At 47.6% G+C, this 19,869-nt stretch overlaps 1 protein-coding gene across 1 annotated transcript; it reads left to right on the top strand.

Moving 5' to 3' along the window:
- The first annotated feature begins 1,757 nt into the window (after positions 1-1,757).
- Positions 1,758-2,786, top strand: LOC136525764 (uncharacterized). Its single transcript, XM_066518638.1, has one exon. It carries the CDS (start codon positions 1,758-1,760, stop codon positions 2,784-2,786), a length of 1,029 nt encoding a protein of 342 aa, XP_066374735.1.
- Positions 2,787-19,869: the final 17,083 nt, after the last annotated feature.

Raw genomic sequence — 19,869 nt, 5'->3', positions numbered from 1 at the left:
ATACAGTAGCCACGCGTTTCAAGTATTTCAATTTCAACGAGGGCTAAAATCTCCCAGAAAATTCAAACTTATACCGTAGCCACGCGCTTTAGAATTCCAGCAATAGTTGAAAGCTCCCTCGAATTCAAATCTATAGCGGGGCCGGGGGAGCACGCTGCAGCGGCGCTATCAAGATGAAATCGATAAGAAGATGAAAAATTGGACCACCGCTCCTCTCCTCCTGAGCGGCTTCTTCGCAAGAGCCAGAACCGAAGCCGTTTTGGAGCCACTCCAAAATAACGTGTCTCCTCCAAAAATGACTCCGACTATTCTATTTTTTACTAGAAAAACAGCTCATCTAATAAAATTTTTGGTATAGCTTATCCGAAGGAGCCAGAGCTAGGAAGGAGCTCTATCAGCCCTGATAACAAGCAAAGAGTAGCATCACCCTTAAATATACTCTTGGCCGGAGCTTTACGTGATTACGTCGGCTTGTTTTCATTGGTAGTGTTTTACGTGATTACGTCGGCTTGTTTTCATTTGTAGCGACACTACCACCCTTTGACCACAGCTGTAGGGTTTGTTTCCCAAAGCTCCACCGTTAGTTCCAATTCTTTAGTAAACCGGATTCTTTGCTTTCAAGGTACAAAATAAGAACTAAAAAACCTCTATTTTACAGTACCTTGTACTGTAGTAATCAAGGAGTTGGAGCGCAGCCAAAATGGCCTTAGCAACGGTGCGTAGAGTATTCCTTTTCATGCCCATACTCTTGGTCAACGAGCACCGGTGAATTTTCAACACTCTGGATAAAAATCTTCCAGTAGGACTGTAGGAGTATAACCTGTTGATCATTTCCACCAATTTCAAGTCCTTATTATGATTCCTTTTATGAGAAAAAATGTATAATGATTTACATTCTTTCATTTCTAATCCTGAACGTTCTCGTTGGACTTTCCACGGAATCAGCGACCAACAAGAAAGCCAGGGTAAGCAGAACAGGACCGATCCTAATTTAAATGATTCGGGGCAGAGAAATGCATGAGATAAATAAAGAAAGATCACCAGCCAATGGAAAATAAAATCGGCGATAAATGAGCTTGCATCCTTCGGTGATTCAGCGCAGTTCAGCCTCGCTTCTATAATCTACTCCCTGAACTTGCGAAACGAAAAATGCTTTCCCAGATTGTCTGTTTGAACACCTTTGCATGATCATATTGTTCGAATCGGAAAAAGAAAAGAAAAAAAATCCTTCAATCAAACTTAAAACGCACCGTAACATCTTCAGTACCGACCAAGCAGTAACATGCTGCCAAGCTTCCCACCAGTCGGCCCAGCAGCCAACACTTCCCTCGACCACGCCCGCGAGCGGCCGAGTCGAGCGCCATCGATTTCCCAAAGGCCGAAGGCGTTGGTGTTAGCTAAATTGTTGCACCATTTTGTATAAACTTCGTTCATCATCTGCATTAGTCAGGTTAGCGGGTAGAGCGTGGCTGGAGGCGTGCTCGGCCCACGACGCAGCCCGGTTGGGTCTGTTTGTCAGTGCCAAGGCGTGTGACGCTACACGTAGCGTGCATCGCGGTGAAACGGCGTCGTGCACGGCACGCGGCATGGCGCAGGGACTCGGAGGTTGTTCCGAGATTCCAGTGTTGCGTTGTGTAAACAAAAGGGCAACGAGATGATCCGAAAGAGCTACGACAGTTCTGTAGCGCAGATCTCTCTCTCGTGTGTTTTCGTGTTTTCATCTATCTCGCTCTCGCCGCGGTCACCGCGCCTCCGCCATGCCGCCACCAGCGTTTGCGTGTGTCCAGGGCATCGCCTGGCTTCAACAAGAGGTATCAGAGCCGCGGGTTGCCGAGGGGGAGGCGTGTTGTGGTGGTGAAGAGTTGCTGAAGACACCGGGTGGAGTAGTTCACCGGATCGGAGGAGAAGGAGGCGTGAACGCTATCGCCGACATGGGTGAGCCGAGTGACAAGGAGGTGATGGAGCGGGCGTTCATTCAGGCGGCCGGAAATCAGGTGTGGCCGATGTTGACCCGCACCAATTACCAGGAGTGGTCCTCGCACGTGCAGTACAATCTCGAGGGTATGTTTCTCTGGGACGAATCTGACAAGGTAGAGAAGCATCGAGATCGGCTGGCTCTTGGAGCCATGATCCGGGGCATGCCACAGGAGATGCATTCCATGCTCCTAAACAAGAAGACGACGAAGGAGGCATGGGAGGTGGTCAAGACGATGCGTCTTGGAGCAGATCGCGTCAAGGAGGTGAACGCCCAGAAGTTATTGGCGGAGTTCGAGTCAATCTCGCTCAAGCCAGGAGAGACCATCGATGATTTCACCATCCGCATCACCAAGCTCGCCATGGATTTGCGTGGCCTCGGGGAGAACAGCGTCGATGACTCACGCGTCATGAAGAAGTTCCTCCAAGTCATTCCATCGCACTACAATCAAGTGGCGGTCACGATCAAGATGTTTTGTGACATGAAGACGCTGACGATCGAGGAGCTTGTGGGTCGCCTCTGGGAAGCAGAAGATCGGTTTGAGCCCTCGGTGGAGCAGGTCACAGACAAAGCTGGTCGTCTCCTATTGACGGAGGAAGATTGGGCAGCTAGGAACAAGAGCCGTATGCTGCCGGACGCAACATCATCGTCAGGTAGCAAGGCCGGTGACCACTACATCAAGAAGGAGAGGTCCGGGGCACGCGGCGGCAGCGAAGCGCGTGACTCTAGTGTGAAGCACACGTCATTGGGCACTCCACGACGGAAAGGCAAGTGCCACAAGTGCGGCATCTACGGGCACTTTGTGAAGTAGTGCAAGACGAAGGCGCCGAAGGAGGAGCGACAAGAGGCCGCTAACCATATTAATGCCGACACCGAACAGCCATCGCTCATGGTGATGCGGGTCTGCAATCTGGTGCGGACCACGACGATGGGTGCGCAGCGCATGTTCCTGAATCAGGAACACGTGTTCCCGACCGAGTACAATGAAGGGGCGTGGGTGCTGGACACCGGCGCCACAAATCATATGACTGGGTGCCAGGAGTCACTGGCGAGCCTCGACAAGTCGGTGCGTGGCGCCGTGCGGTTTGGAGACGGATCCATGGTGGAGATCCACAAGATCAGTGCAGTGATGATCGTCGGGAAGAACCAGGATCGCCGAGTGCTCACCAAGGTATACTACATCCTGTCCCTCAAATGTAATAGTCAGCCTTGGTCAATTGGAAGAAGGGGGTGTCGCATCGAGATCGATGATGGTGTCCTGAAGGTGTTCGAGCGCCGCCATGCAGTGAACCAGCAGCGGGGCATTCTGATCCAGGCAGAGTGGAGGAATCGCCTGTAAATCGTGAAGGTGAACCTGACCTCGCCCGTTTGCCTACTGACCAAGATGGATGAGGAGTGTAAGTGCAATCAAGCTCTAAGTGGGTTTTGGTGATGTTGAACACATAATTAAAGGATTAATGGCTTTGACAAGTGTTTGATAGTATATCTTTAATCGTGGGTGCAAAGAAACAAAGGAGGAGACCCCCAACTCGAATGGATGGCTTGCAACGTCTCCAAGAGCTAGTTTTTTTTTTGAAATTGAGTTATAGGACAAGCCGTACTATCAAGGGGGATACTAATAGTGTGATGGGTGGAACTAAGTGCTCAAAACTCCATCTACATCTCAAATAATCCCATCCACAAAAAGCCAGCCGAGCTGAATTCTTATCTGCTTCAGCCTACACGGAACCTCCACGGCGCGGAACCACCACGTCCTGACGAGGAGGCTCCGAGGTCTGTCTGACCCGACCATTTTGTGGGTGACGGTGGGGGTATTTATACTCACCCCTTCGCCCCAATAGTTATCTTCTTTCTGAACTCATTCACTCCGAATAGAAGCTCTCTCTCTCTCAAGCTCAGTGCATCCCAACTCCCTTGCTCAAGATCTCCATGATTCCTTGAGGGATTTGACTTTAGAGAGTGTGAGAAAGCTCGAGAAGATTCTTCTCCTTCGTTCTTGTGCACTTGGTGAAGCCCTAGCCGCTTGGTGTGTTCGTCACTCTTGGAGCTTGGCTTCTAGACGACTAGCAGTCGCCCGGTAGCTCCCAATCCGCTGTGGTTGAGCACCAAGACGTTTGTATTACCCTTGGTGACTTAGTGAAATCCTCCAATCCATTGCCTCGGTGATCGGTTGGAGAAGAGGAGCGAGTTGAAAGAGACTCCATAGCCTTTGTGGCTAACCTCAATAATGTAGACGTAGACAAGCCTTTGTGACGAGTTGAACCATGGGATAAATCCTCGTGTCCTCTGTGATTGATGTTGTTGTTGCTATTACTTATGATTTGAATTGATTTTTAGGGTTTGCATTCAATCTATGAATCCCTCATCCTCTAGGTGCAACCGATAGTTTGGATAGCTCAACACACTCCCTAGGAAGGATGGTATTACATTCGATCTATTTTTCATTCGTTAAATTCCATAGTAGGTCGATTTCTTACTCTGATCCCGAAAGTTCCACGCTTTGCCCTAGAACCTCCATGCTCAGGCCCATAGGTTCCATGTTCTGACTGGTTTTGTGAAGTTGATTAAATTTTAGAAAAAGGCCTATTCACCCCCCTGCCCCCTCTAGGCCACTTGCCAAGTCCTTTCAATTGGTATCGGAGTAGGTTTGCTCGTGATAGCACTTAACCGTGTGAGGAAATGGCAAGTCCTAGAGAAAGGGTACCAGAGGAAGATGGAGATGACCACTTTGAGGATGTTCCTAGTGAAGAGGAACCCAAAGCTTTTGAGGATGATCCCATAGCAGCGCTTGAGCAACTTCCAAAGCTTAAGCTTGGTGCTAAGGGATCCTCCAAGGGAGACAAACAAAGGGACAAGAACAAGAATAAGAACAAGGAGAAGAAGAAATACAAAGCGAGAAGAAAGATGTGATCAAGCCCACAACCAAGCAGCAAGTCAAAGAATGGAGATGATGATGATGAGTACTATGCTCAAAGGCTACTAAAGAGGACACTCGAGTCCAACATCAAGAGACCATATTCGAGTGTATCATTTAATTATGATTCCGAAATTTGCCTACTAACACTCACATCAACATACCCGCGGGCAAGTTACCCCAATTTGATGGGACTAACTTTGCCAAGTGGAAGCATATGATGAAGGCTTATCTTATTGGACTCCATCCAGAGATGTGGAATATTGTGTGTGTAGGTTTTGAAGATCCTGTTGATCCCAAAAATCCCACACCAAGAGAGATTCACATGATACATCGCAATGCTCAAGCTATTAGTACTCTTCTAAGTGCATTAAGCCTAGAAGAGTACAACAAAGTGATTGGTTTGGAGATTGCTAAGGAGATTTAGGACACCCTTCATCTTGCACATGAAGGGGTTAGTAAGGTAAAGAAGTCCAAGATTGATCTATTGATGGCTCAACTCAATAGGTTTGTCATCAAGGATGGAGAAGGCCCTCAAGAGATGTTTGATAGATTGATGGTGATAGTTGGCAAGATTAGAGGCTTGGGTGGGGATAACTTGGATGATCATCATATTGTAAAAGTGACGTTGGAAGCATTTGCACCAAGAAACCCAACTCTTGTGACATTGATTAGAGAGAAGAAGAGGTTTGAAGAGTTCACCCCTAGTGATGTCCTTGGAAGAATACTCACTCATGAGCTCATGGAGATGGAGATACAACAAAGGATAAAGTTTGGAGAACTAGAAGCAAAGATGGAGAACTTAAAGGTCAAGGAGGTAGCTCTCAAGGCAAACAAATCAAACAAGGCCTTCACCTCAAGCAAGCCACCAAGATCAAGATCAAGCAAGGTTGAGATGGTTGATTCATCAAGTGATTCAAGTGATGATGAAGATGATGAAGTATCTTCTGGTGAGATTGGTGATGTTGCTTTGTTCATGAGGAAGTACAAGAAGGGGCTGAAAAGAGAAGGGTACAAGTAATGAAGAGAAGGTTCCCCAATAAGCAAAAGAGAAAGTGCTATAATTGTAGAAGCACGGAGCATTTCATTGCCAATTGTCCTTATGAGAACAAAGAGGACAAGAAAGACAAGAAGAAGAAGCCTACAAGAAAGATGACAAGACCCAACACAAGAAGAACTATTTAGGTCAAGCTCATATTGGTCATGAATGGGATTCAAACGATGATAGCTCAAGTGAAGAAGAAACAAAGAAAGTTGCAACCATTGCTATCATGAAGCATTCTTCTTCACCAAAGCTCTTCACCAACTTGACCGATGATGAGGAGAGATCTACACTCTTTTGTCTCATGGGCAAAGGGGAAAAGGTAAAACCAAAATCCAAGCCTAAACCCTCTCCTCCATCTAGTGATGAATCTGACATAGACTCTAGTGATGATGAAATAAACAACTTGGTAAGTAAAATGGATAAAAAATCTAAGAACTTCATAGCCAAGGTGGTAGATGAATTAGAGAGAGCTCAAGCTACTCTTGTCAAAAAGAGAAACTCTATGTTACTTGCAAGAAAGCTCTTGCATCGGAAAGAAGTGAGGTTGAAACTTTATGTTTGGAAATTAACCAAGCGGAAAGTGTCATAGCTACCCTAAAGGATGATCTAAATACTCTTTAAGAAAAGAACAATGCCCTCAAGACAAGAAATGAGGAGTTTGAAGAGCAATTTAGCATCCTTTGGGATAAAACCTCACATCCTACGAAGGCAAGTGAGATATCTAATGCATCTACTAGCAAGGGTTGTGATAGATGCTATATTATTGATTTAGAAGCTTGTGCTACTAACCTTGCTAATATGGAAGCTATGAAGAAGGAAGTTACAAGACTCAACAATATCATAGCTAGTGGGTGCATGGATGATGCAAGCAAGAAGCACAAGTTCATTCAAGGAAGACATCCTTTTATCAAGGATGGTGAAATTGAGTGACAACCTAGGTGGACTAATTATGTTTATGTGAGATACACAGGTGATTAGTTCACAGGTACATATGTGTGAGCAACATATGCCATGAAGGTGAAAATGGCTTAGAGATGCTGCAAAGCTCACACATGTGATGATGAAGGAGCTCATTGCACATGAGACATGACATTGAGTCATGTGATCAAGGTGGAGAAGATCAAGACAAGACTTGGCTTGATGGACTGGTTGCAAGCGTGAAGGGCAAGTCGGAGGCTTTGGAGTGATGGACCGCGTGGTGGTGAAGCTTGAGCAAGACTTGGCGCTGATGGACGAAGACAATGGTGAAAAGCAAGTGATGTCAAGATCGATGAACCAATATAATCACGTGATGATATGAAGTGGATCATATCATTATTGATCATGTTGGTGCATGTGTTGCATCAATATTGGAGGAGATGGAATGGAATGCGCAAGGCAAAGGTATAATCTAGGGCATTTCATTTCATCGGTCATAGGTGTGTAGAGAAGTTGATGACCGGGTTTAGGATAGATGGCCATACTATCAAGAGGGGCAAACTTGTTTGCATATCGATCATCTAGTGCCACTCGAGTGATCTAACTTTGCATCATCGCTAGGATTGAGTGGCGTGGCAAGTTGAGTGGCTAATCCTTTGAAAAGTGATTGTGAAAATGCTAACACACATACACATGGTGGTGTACACTTGGTGGTGTTGGCACATTTATAAAGGAGATGAAGTTGGAGTTGATGTGTATCAACTCGGCGATGGAACGGAGGCGAGAAGGGTTCGATACTCCACCGGCGAATAGTTCGACGGTGCCATTGGCGCCCTATACAGAAAAGAGAGGTCCCATAGAGTGGACCGGACTCTAGTCACGCAGTGACCGGACACTGGGTTCCAGCGTCTGGTCAATGGTGACAGACAGCGTGCAGGCATCGATCATCGACCGGATGCTGGCGCTGGAAGTGACCGGACGCTGGCCGTATGCGTCCGATCAAGGTGACATGTGGTGACGTAGGCAGAGCAGTGTTGCTGGGAGTGACCAAACGCTAGGGCTACATCCGATCGCGATTGACCAGACACGCCCGGTCATGTCTAGTACCTTACTGGAAATGACCGGACGCTGGGGTTACTGAGTCCAGTCAGTTCAAGCTGCTGTGTCCGGTCGATAGATGACCGTTGAGATCAGGTGAACAGTATTTGAAGTAGGGACATGTGGCATGCATCGCACGACCGGACGCTGAGGTCCAGCGTTCGGTCAATCAGACCGGAGCGTCCGGTCATCCTGACTTTTGCCTAGTGAAGGGGTAACGGCTCTATTTATTCATGGGGTTATAAATAGAAGCCATGGTCAGCCTTGGGCTGGTAGCTGAGCACGCTTGGGAGCCCTCCATCTCACATATAATTGATAGTGATCATTCGATTGTGTGAGAGAGCGATTCTAGTGCGATTGCATCGTGAGGTTGCATCGAGTGGCACTAGGTGATCGAGTTGCAAACCGGTGGTGCTTGTTACTCTTGGAGGTTGCCACCTCCTAGACAGCTTGGTGGTGGTCACCGTTGAAGCCCGCAAGAAGCTTGTACGGTACTCCGGAGAAGAGCTTTGTGAGGGGCATTGTGCTCGCCCCACGGGAGCCATGAAGAGCAACTCTAGTTGAGCGTGTTATTGAGCTACCCTCACTTTCGGGGTAGGTTCTTGTGGTGCCCGACATGCGGACTTGGCGGGTGATGCCAATTAGCCGCCGAACCACCAAGTGAGCGGTCGACACAATGGGGACGTAGCGTGTTGGCAAGCACGTGAACCTCGGGAGAAAAATCATCGTGTCAACCTTGTTCTTCTCGTTGGTTTGTATCCTCGTTACACAAGCTTGTAATTACTTTCATATACATTGTGCTTGTGTAGTTGCTCTTGTAACTAGTTAGCTTGTGTAGCTTACTAGTTACCTTCTTGCTTGTGTAGCATAGAAGTAGCTCCCTCACCTGGCTAATTAGGTTTGTGTAACCTTGTTAGTCACTTTGCTTAGTTTGTGTAGCTAAGTATTTGCGCTCTCTAATTTGGCATTGGTTGCCTTGTTATTGAGCATTGCTAGTGAGCTTAGTTGGCTTTGTGCTTTTGCTTACTAGCATGTGTAGGAGCTCCCTTGTTGCTTAAAGTACTAGTGGCATAGGTTTGTGTGACCTTGCTCCTAGAATTGGTTAGGTGAGCTCTAGCTAGCCCGACACCTTTGTTGCTTAATTAGTATCTTTAGAAGGTGCTAGAGAACATAAATAGAGGGCTGTAGTCTTGGCTAGACCGATAGTTCTAATTCCACACTTGTTTCGGTTAGCCGACGCGATTAATTTTAGAAAGGACTATTCACCCCTCTCTAGTTCGCCATCTCGACCCTACAGATGGTCTTAGCCACAAGATGGGTGGCAAGACCGGTGAAAGGAAGATGGTGAATGGAGTGTCTTGCATCAGGTTTGAGAAGGAGACCATTAGAGAGGTGTAGCCAGTGTAGACCAAAGGCTCCACGCAGAAACGTGGAGGTTCCGCGCCCTGGAGGCTCCACACCAAAATGTGGAGGTTCTAGGATCTGGCAGAATAGTGGTACCAACAAGATCAAGGAACAACCTCGATCATGATAGCAAGCTCCTAAAGCATCTAACACTCATGTACAGGTCAAGGAGAACACAATTATACCAAAGAGGAACAAGTATGCTTATAAACCCAAGACCCATGCACCCCATGAGAGCATGTCCTCTAGCTATGTGTTGAGATGCAACAACCTTAGTAAAGTTGTTGCCATGTATGTTGGGAATGAGCCTAGCATATATGTGAAAAGATCTCTATGGGTTCCTAAGATTCTAGTGGCTAACGCTCAAGGCCCCTATGCTAATTAGGGACCTAAAAGAAGGAACTAAACTTATTTTGTAGGCATACTCCTCCGGTGGATCAAGTTGGGTGCTTTATAGTGGATGTACAAATCATATGACCGGGGAGAAGAGTATGTTCTCATCTTATGCCCAAATGGAAGGTCCAAGTGAAAATATAGTATTTGCAGATAATTCAAAAGGAGAAGTGCTTGGTGTCGGTAAAATCTCTATAACTCAAGATCATTCAATTTCAAATGTTTTACATGTTGATTCATTAAGTTACAATTTATTGTCCGTATCACAATTATGTGAGATAGGCTATGATTGTCACTTTACGGATAAAGGTGTGACCACCATTAGAAGGGAGGATTCCTCTATTGCTTTTATGGGCCACTTAAAGGGCAAGCTTTACCTAGTTGATTTCAACAAAAGTAAAGCAACGCTTGAGACTTATTTAGTGGCAAAATCTAGCATGGGTTGGTTATGGCATCGCCAACTAGCATATGTGGGGATGAGGAACTTGGCCAAACTTCTAAGGGAGGAACGTATCCTTAGACTAACGAATGTTCAATTTAAGAAAGATAGGATATGTAAAGTATGCCAAGCCAGAAAGCAAGTAGGGGTACCACACCCACTAAAGAGCATCGTCACTACCTTAAGTCCATTGGAGCTCATCCACATGGATCTCTTTGAACCAGTTGCCTACGTTAGCATTGGTGGTAACAAATATGGTCTTATTATTGTTGATGATTATTCTCGCTTCACGTGGGTATTCTTTGTGTATGATAAGAGTGAAGTGCAAGGGAATGTGAAGACCTTCATTAGAAGAGCACAAAGGGAGTCTAGGCTACCTATCAAGAAGGTGCAAAACGACAATGGCACCGAATTCTGCAACACCAAAGTTGAAGAGTTTCTTGATGAGAAAGGCATCAAGCATGAATTCTTGGCTCCATATACCCCTCAACAAAATAGGGTGGTTGAGAGGAAGAAGCGCACTCTTATTGACATGGCAAGAACAATGCTTGATGAGTACAAGACTCTAGACAACTATTAGGCTAAAGCAATCAATACCGCTTGTTATGCTATCAACCGCCTATATCTTCACAAGTACTATAAGAAGACTTCATATGAGCTCCTAACCGGTAACAAACCCAAGGTGTCATATTTTAGAGTATTTGGGTGCAAATGTTTCATTCTTAACAAGAAGCCCCAAAGCTCTAAATTTGCACCTAAGATTGATGAAGGCTTTCTTCTTGGTTATGGTCCAAATGAGCACGCCTATCAGGTTTTCAATCTTTCGACTAGAAGAACTGAAATCACGGTAGACGTGATGTTTGATGAATCTAATGGCTCTCAAGTAGAGCAAGTTGATCTAGATGTTGCAGGAAAAGAAGAGCCACCTTGTGAAGCAATCAAGCAAATGGGCACAGGTGATGTGAAGCTACTGAAGAAGAAGATCCTCCACTCCAAGTTTCAACACCACTCCAAGGGCCAACTACTGTTCTCAGTCCTATGGACATGTAGGACGCGGAGGCTCTGGGGCCTAGAGGTTCCGCACCAGGACGTGGAGGCTCCAAGGTCTAGGGCAACAATCAGCAAGAAGATGAACATATTGAAGCTAATGAGCCTCAAGCTGATGTTGATGATGACAACCAACCCCTATATCAACCTTCAGGCAGGCCACCTCATCCAAGAGTGCATCAAAGTGTACAACGAGACCATCCCATTGATAACATCCTTGGGAGCACAAGAAAGGGGGTAACAACTCTATCTCATATAGCAATTTTTTGCCAATTTTACTCATTTGTTTCCTCCTTGGAACCACTTAAGGTAGATGAAGCTCTTAAGGATCTGGATTGGGTGATGGCTATGCAAGAAGAGTTGAACAACTTCGAGAGAAATCAAGTGTGGGAGTTGGTGGAAAGACCCAAGACTAATATGATTGGCACCAAGTGGGTCTTCTGAAACAAGCAAGATGAACATGGTGTGGTGACAAGGAACAAGACAAGATTGGTTGCTCAAGGGTTCACTCAAGTTGAAGGGCTAGACTTTGAAGAGACCTTGCACCGGTGGCAAGACTTGAAGCATCCGAATGCTTCTAGCCTTTGCTGTCTATTATGATTTCAAGCTATATTAAATGGATGTGAAGACTGCTTTTCTCAATGGTCCACTCTCTGAGCTAGTCTATATGGAGCAACCACCAGATTTAAAGATCCTAAGCATCCTCATCATGTCTACAAACTCCATAAGGTGCTCTATGGGCTTAAGCAAGCACCAAGAGCATGGTATGAATGCCTTAAGGAATTTTTGCTCAAACAAGGCTTTGAAATAGGCAAAGCCGACACTACTCTCTTCACAAGAAAGATTAAGAATGATATATTTGTGTGCCAAATATATGTCGATGACATAATATTTGGTAGTACTAACCAAACTTTTTGTGAAGAATTTAGTAGGATTATGACAAAGAGGTTTAAGATGTCTATGATGGGTGAATTAACGTTCTTCCTCAGATTTGAAGTCAAGCAATTGAAGGAAGGGACATTCATATGTCAAACAAAGTACCCAAGAGATATACTCAAGAAGTTTGATATGGTGAATGCCAAGCCCAACAAGACACCTATGCCTATAAATGGGCACTTGGACTTGGATAAAGATGGAAAAGCCATTGACCAAAAGGTATATCATTCCATGATTGGCTCCCTACTTATGTGCATCTAGGCTAGATATTATGCTTAGTGTGTGCATGTGTGCTAGATTTCAAGCTAACCCAAAAGAGTGTCATCTTATGACCATTAAGAGAATCTTGAGATATTAGTACACACTCCTAACTTTAGCTTGTGGTATCCTAAGGGCTCCAATTTCAATCTATTTGGGTATTTGGATTTTGATTACGCTGGTTGCAAAGTAGAAAAAAAGTACATCGAGGATATGTCAATTCCTTGGATGGTCCCTAGTGTCTTGGATCTCTAAGAAGCAAAATTCTATAGCCCTTTCCACCGCTGAAGCTGAGTATGTGGCCGTCGATGCATGTTGTGCCCTACTACTTTGGATGAAGCAAACCCTCAATGATTATGAATGTTGCTTTACCAAAATCCCACTTTTGTGTGTTAATGAAAGTGCCATAAACCTTGCAAACAATCTCATAAGCCACTCAAGAACTAAGCACATAGACATCCATCATCATTTCTTAAGAGACCACAAAACCAAAGGAGATATCACAATTCACCATGTGAGCACCGAAAAACAACTAGCCGATATCTTCGCAAAGCCCCTCGATGAGTCAAGGTTCTGTGCTTTGAGGAGTGAACTAAATATACTTAACTCTCGTAACGTGGTTTGAAATCGTGCACACCTCTGTTTGTTGCTTTATGTTGCAACTAGTTAGGCTTGCAAAATTTTCATAAGTGTTTCTAAATGTTGGTTCTTATGTCCAATCTTGTCTGTAGTATCTATTGTTATGTACTTGTCGGGGACCAATACTAGGGTACTCAAAGAAGAGGAGTTGATACCCATCAACGCTAATTCATCAGAGCGATCAAGAACATGACTACATTTCTTAGTAGGCCCTGCCTTATCCAAACCACCAAGGTCACAGGCTCTGTTTCATCCGATCAACTGACCCCCAAGGGTTGGGAACGCCTTAGGCTAACCCCTAAGGGTTGGCTCCACCTCGCCCAACATCTGAGAGCTGGCTCTACCTCGCTCGATGTCTGAAGGATGGTTCTGCCTCGCCCGATGTCTAAGGACTGGCTTCGCCTCGCCCAACATCTGAGAGCTGGCTCTGCCTCTCCTGACGTCTGAAGGCTGGCTACGCCTTGCCCAATGTATGAGGACTAGCTCTACTTTGTCTGACCCTTGAGGCTTGGCTCCACCTCACCCGACATCTGAGGACTGGCTCTGCTTCGCCTGATGTCTGAGGACTAGCTCCGCTTCAACTAATCCCTAAGGGTTGCTATGCCTTGCCCGACGTCTGTGGACTGGCTCCGCTTCGCCCGACCCCTAAGGGTTGGCTCCGCCTCACCCAACATCTACGCGTGACTCCTTCCTAACTACGCACGCATATAAGGTAGGGCACTCAAGTCAACCGCAATACCAAGGACCATACCCTACACGCCTATAGGAAAGTACCATCAGGATATGACAAGAAGGGAGCTTTGAGACCTTCTAGGCATGTTAGAGCCCAAACAGTGTTGTAGGCGCCAACATTTGTCTTACAGTGCTATGGGCGCCGCCATTTGCCCTCGGGCATGGATACTGACAGAAGCTCACAACAACCACTATGGTCTAGGAGGAAACTCACATCACCTACAGTAATAGATGTGCGGTTACTACGCCGTCTGCTCCCTAGCCACGGATCAACGCCCTGGTCTACCACGCCGCCCGCTAGGATGGGATGGGACATGACAACTTTCTGATAATGCCAGGACATGGCATCATCAGTGGATAGATGCCCAGCACAGCCCTATCAGGATTAGCGGACATGCACCCAGCATGGAGCTATCCCTGACTCCACCTGCGATGTCAGCAGGGCCTGCACAGAGGAAAAGGAGGACCCGACATCTTTGAAATACCTCCTTTGCCTCTACTTTTTCTCCCATTTGTAATCCCTACTCTCTCTTGGTCTATAAAAGGGAAGGCAGGGCACCCCACTAAGGGGATCGATTCAACACATCACGCATCACGTCACACATAGCTGAGCATCAACCAAGCTCTCAGCATCCATTTGACCTTTCCATCATAGACTTGGACTATGTCCCACTCTCACCCGTTTGTAACCCCTACTATGAACTTTTCAGTGCTAATAACATGAGCAGCAGCCATGAACTGGACATAGGGATATTCTGCCCAAACTAGTATAAACCTTGTGTCTTTTTTAGCACACCATCTGGGCCAGACGCATAATAAACAAATTTACTCGTTGGTGTTTACTTGAAACATCGACAGTTGGCACGCCAGGTAGGGGACTTTGCGCATCCCGACATTAACATCAGGCCACAGATGACTAGTCACGGCATCAGCTAGGTCTTAGGTGCACACATGAGCTTTGGGGACCTAGACTTCATCATTATGGTGGGAGGAGAGTTGGCATTGGCTCACGCCACCGTCCAACATCTCCCCTCCATCGGCCTCGACTATGGGAGGCTTGAGCGCCAGCTCGGTGCCTCCCTAGGACCCCAACTATCTAGGGAGGACCCATGCCACCTCACCTTCTCTTACGCCAACGACATGGCATGGCTCGCCGGAGGGGAACCCCTCTCTCTAGAACACCTCATACGTAGCGCCCCGACAGTGCTTCCGTTTGGTCTCCACAACGTCGCGGCGACCATTAGCCACCTTGTGGCACAACGCATGATTCCACCTCCCACAAATGACGAATTCATGGGGGTGATCGAACACATCATGAAATCTTTCCATGACCTCCTAGCAGCGGAGCCAGAGTCGCCCTCTAGCTCTGACTCTAGCAGGGGGAGTCATCACCCCTCTCGCGATTGCTTCAAGATGGGTACCCCTGAGGGACACATCAAAAGCATCCTTGAGGGGGAGGCTACCCCAACAAATGACCTCAATGACGAGGTCGAGAGGGAGATAGTGGCCCACCTCGCATGTAGGTGGAGCAGCTAAAAGCCCCACACCGAGAGATTGAGGAAGCGTGACTCTAGCTCGAGCAGGAATGTGAGGAGCTTGATCGGGAGATCGAGCGCCGCAGAGATGGTGGGCGTGCATGTGCCATGGCCCGCGATGTGAACTAGAGGATCATTGTGGAAGATGAAGCCCTCCCTCGCTTTGCCCAGGCAAGCCAGAACATCACCGCTACGGTAGCTTTGCTCCATGGTCTTCCAAAGGCCACGACACCTAAGGATCATTGGGCCCACCACAAGATTCACACGCTACTCGAGCATGCGGCTGTGCAGCAGACCAAGAGCTCATTGTCTCAACGATGCAAGCTCGACGCTAGTCAATGCACACTCTCTGAGCACCCTAGCAGGGACGCGTCGGTCCACCAGGCGACAGGTAGCGCGCCATGGTCCTGGTATATCAGCGTCTCGGCCGTAACCATGATGCACACGACACCCTCGATGCTCGCAGGCATACCCATGATGACCCAAGAGAGGGAGCTAGCCATGGCTATCACCCTTGCCATGGTAGATGCTATGATAGCAGCGAGGACCGAAGCCCGAGCCTTAGCCTACCGGGGCCTCAGGCCTTCGACCAACACATTCTCAATGCTGCCTTCCCGCCAAGGTACCGGCCACCAACCAACATCCCAAAGTACTCTAGGGAGACAAACCATGGACTATGGCTCGAGAATTATCGACTTGCCTGCTAAGCTGGTGGTGTAGATAATAACAATTTCATTATCCGCAGCCTTCCACTATTTTTGGCCGATTTGGCATGAACATGGTTGGAACACCTACCATCCAACAAAATCTAGAGTTGGACGGACCTGAAGGAGATCTTCGTGGGGAACTTCCAAGGCACATACAAGCGCCTTGGGAACCCATGGGACCTCAAGAACTACCGATAGAAGGCCAGTGAGACCCTCTATGGGTACATCCGGTGTTTCTCCCGGTAGTGCAATGAGCTACCTAATGTTGCCGATGCCGACGTTATAGGAGCTTTCTTGTCTAGGACCATATGCGAGTCTCTAGTTCACAAGCTAGGATGCAAGGGCCCATGAACCACCAAGGAACTCCTAGACATCGCCACTAGCCATGCCTTGGGCGAAGAAGTAGTTGGAGCGATCTTCGACTGCCTCAAAGGTAAGGCGAGACAGGACAAGGACGTCGGCAAAGGCGCCTCCAATCGTCCCGCTAAGAAGAAGAGCAAGCAACAGCGCAAGGGCTCTCTCGTGGCCACCGCAAACCGCAGGGGTGGTCGAAAGCCTACAGAGGGCACTCTAAACTACTTTGAGAAACTGCTCGAGGGACCATGCCTGAACTATGCCTTTTCCGTTAAGCATCTGTACAAGGACTACGGCCTCATGAGGCGGTTCTTGTCTGGAGGCTCAGACAAAGGAGAGCACAGAAAGGACACTGACCCAACCATGGACGATGCCGAGGGGAAAGACGACGACTTTCTAACACTGGATGCTTGCCTCATGATCTTTGGAGGGTCGGCAACCTATGACTCCAAGCGCTACTAGAAGGTCGCACACCGTGAGGTCTATACGACCGAACCAGCCACGCCTGCCTTCCTCTAGTGGTCAGAGTCCGCCATAACCTTCGACTAGACTGACCACCCAGAGAGCATCCCACAACCAGGGAGATATCCACTCATAGTTGACCCGATCGTCGGTACAAAGCGGCTCACCAAGGTACTAATGGATGGGGACAGCGACATCAACATCATGTATACTAAGACGCTCGATGCCATGGGCATCGACTGAGCGCGCGTTCGGCTGACTGGAGCACCTTTCCATGGTGTCATGCCTAGAAAGTAGGCCATGCCTCTTGGGCAGATCGATCTTCCCATCACCTTTGGGGGACCATCCAACAACAGGTCGAAGACCCTCACCTTTGAAGTGGTTGGGTTCCACGGAACCTACCACACCATCCTGGGATGACCATGCCATATGAAGTTCATGGCTGTCCCCAACTACACCTACCTCAAGCTAAAGATGTCGGGCCTAGGCGAGGTCATCACCATCAGCACATCCTTTCAGCATGCCTATGAGTGTGAAGTCAAGTGCTATGATCATGCTGCAGCGATCGTCGCCTCCGAAGAGCTCATGACCCTCAGGCAGGAGGTCACCGAAGAGGCACCCAACCACAAGTGGTTAGCCAGATCCTTCAAGCCAGCATAAGGATCTAAGGAGGTCCTCATAGACCCTGGGAGCACCAAGGGCAAAACAGTGCGCATTGGTACCACGCTTTACTCTGAATAGGAAAGCGTGATCGTCAGCTTCCTCTGTGCTAATAGAGACATCTTTGCCTAGAAACTATCGGATATGACGGGCATCTTGAGGGAAGTCACCGAGCATGCCTTGAAGATCCACCTAGGCTCTAAGCTAGTGAAACAACACCTATGTTGCTTCGACGAGGGGAAACATAGGACCATCGGTAAGGAGATCGAAAAGCTCTTAGCGTCTGGATTCATTAAGGAAGTGTACCACCTAGAGTGGTTAGCCAATCCTGTTCTTGTACGAAAGAAGAGTGGGAAATGGAGGATGTTTATTGACTACAGGGGTCTCAACAAGGCATGCCCAAAGGATCCATTTCCATTGCCACGCATAGACCAAATAGTCGACTCTACCTCAGGGTGCAAAACTATAACGCCCCAGAGTCCAAACGGCTCAGATCCACTCTACACGCTGAGTGAACCACACCTACCACCATCTCACTTACGCTTTCATCCTCACTTTGCATAAAAGGATTAACCTGAGGATGGTCGGATGGACTCTAGAAGCCTTATATGTTGGTCTATCCCACCTTTAACAACCAAGGTGGGACTAAACTCTCTACAATATCTCATTGACTTGCATATGGGCCACTATGGGCCAAATTCCAAACTAGTCCAGATGTCACATACACCCCCCTCAAAGGAACCGACGTCCTCGTCGGCCCAACACACCCACAACCGAGCAAACAATGATCAAGAACGTTCCCTCTTAGCACACATGACCGTATGTCCAGTGCTGGCACATGTACCATGCCGTGCACCCCATAGGGCCTACACGCGCAATGAACCCATGTCCGTGCCCTTGGCCTACACGTGCCTGTGGCCACAAAGGTTGGCTCTAATACCATTTGTAACGCCCTAGAGTCCAAACGGCTCAGATCCACTCTACACGCTGAACGAACCACACCTACCACCATCCCACTTATGCTTTCATCCTCGCTTCGTATAAAAGGATTAACCCAAGGATGGTGGAGTGGACTCTAGAAGACTTATATGTTGGTCTATCCCACCTTTAACAACCAAGGTTTGACTAAACTCTCTATAATATCTCATTAACTTGCATATGGGCCACTATGGGCCAAATTCCAAACTGGACCGGATGTCACAGAAACCCTCTGCTTCCTTGATGTGTACTCTGGGTACCATCAAATCGTGATAAAAGAGTCTAACCAGCTCACGACATCATTCATCACCCCCTTCGGATCGTTCTGCTATGTCATGATGTCGTTCGGTCTAAAGAACGCTGGGGCTATGTACCAGCATTGTATTCTCAAGTGTTTTGGGGACCTCATCGGGTGAACCGTTGAGTCCTATGTTGATGACATCATGGTCAAGTCCAAATAGGCTGACCACCTCGTAGTCAATCTTGAGCGAACCTTTGCGAAACTTCGAGCAAATGGCATCAAACTCAATCCCGAGAAATGCATATTCAGAGTCTCGAGGGGCATACTGCTTGGTTTCATCATCTTCGAGCGTGGCATCGAAGCCAACCCAGAGAAGATCTTAGCCATCACAAGGATGGGCCAGATTCATAATGTTAAGGGACAACATCAAGTTATAGGGTGCCTCACCGCGCTCAGCCGCTTCATCTCGCGCCTCGGTGAACGATGTCTCCCCCTTTATCGACTCCTGAAGAAGACTGACCACTTAGAATGGACATTCGAGGCCTAGGAGGCACTTGACATGGTTAAGCTACTTCTGATGAAGGCCCTGATCCTTGTTCCTCCTACCGATGAGGAACCCCTTCTGCTCTACATTGCGGCCACCATGCAAGTGGTCAGTGCCATCCTGGTAGTGGAGCGGGAAGAAGAGGGGCACACCCTCAAAGTACAGTGCCCTATGTACTTTATCAGTGAGGTCCTATCTGACTCAAAGACCCGCTACCCCCAAATCCAGAAGCTTCTATACGCCGTCCTCATCACCAAGAGGAAGCTACGCCACTACTTCGAGTCACATCCGATGATAGTCGTGATGTCCTTCCCCCTCGATGAGGTCATCCAAAGCTAGGATGCTATAGGAAGAACTATGAAATGGGCACTTGAGCTAATGGGTTAGGGCATTGTGTATGCCTCTCAGACAACCATCAAGTCCCAGGTGTTGGCTAATTTCATCGCGGAATGGACCGAGGTCCAAATGCCACCAGCGATCGTCGATCAAGAGTACTGGACGATGTACTTCGATGTGTCACTAATGAAGAAGGGTGCTGATGTGGGGCTAGTCTTCATGTCGCTCCTCAAGGTACGCATGAGGTACATGGT

This window comes from Miscanthus floridulus, chromosome 19, assembly GCF_019320115.1.
Source record: "Miscanthus floridulus cultivar M001 chromosome 19, ASM1932011v1, whole genome shotgun sequence".
Lineage (NCBI taxonomy): Eukaryota > Viridiplantae > Streptophyta > Magnoliopsida > Poales > Poaceae > Miscanthus > Miscanthus floridulus.
The sequence above is the reverse complement of the archived record's forward strand: the minus strand, read 5'-3'. Positions and strand labels throughout refer to the sequence as shown.

Coding starts and splice junctions, on each gene's coding strand:
- LOC136525764 (XM_066518638.1), top strand. CDS start 1,758: ATGCCGCCACCAGCGTTTGCGTGTGTCCAGGGCATCGCCTGGCTTCAA.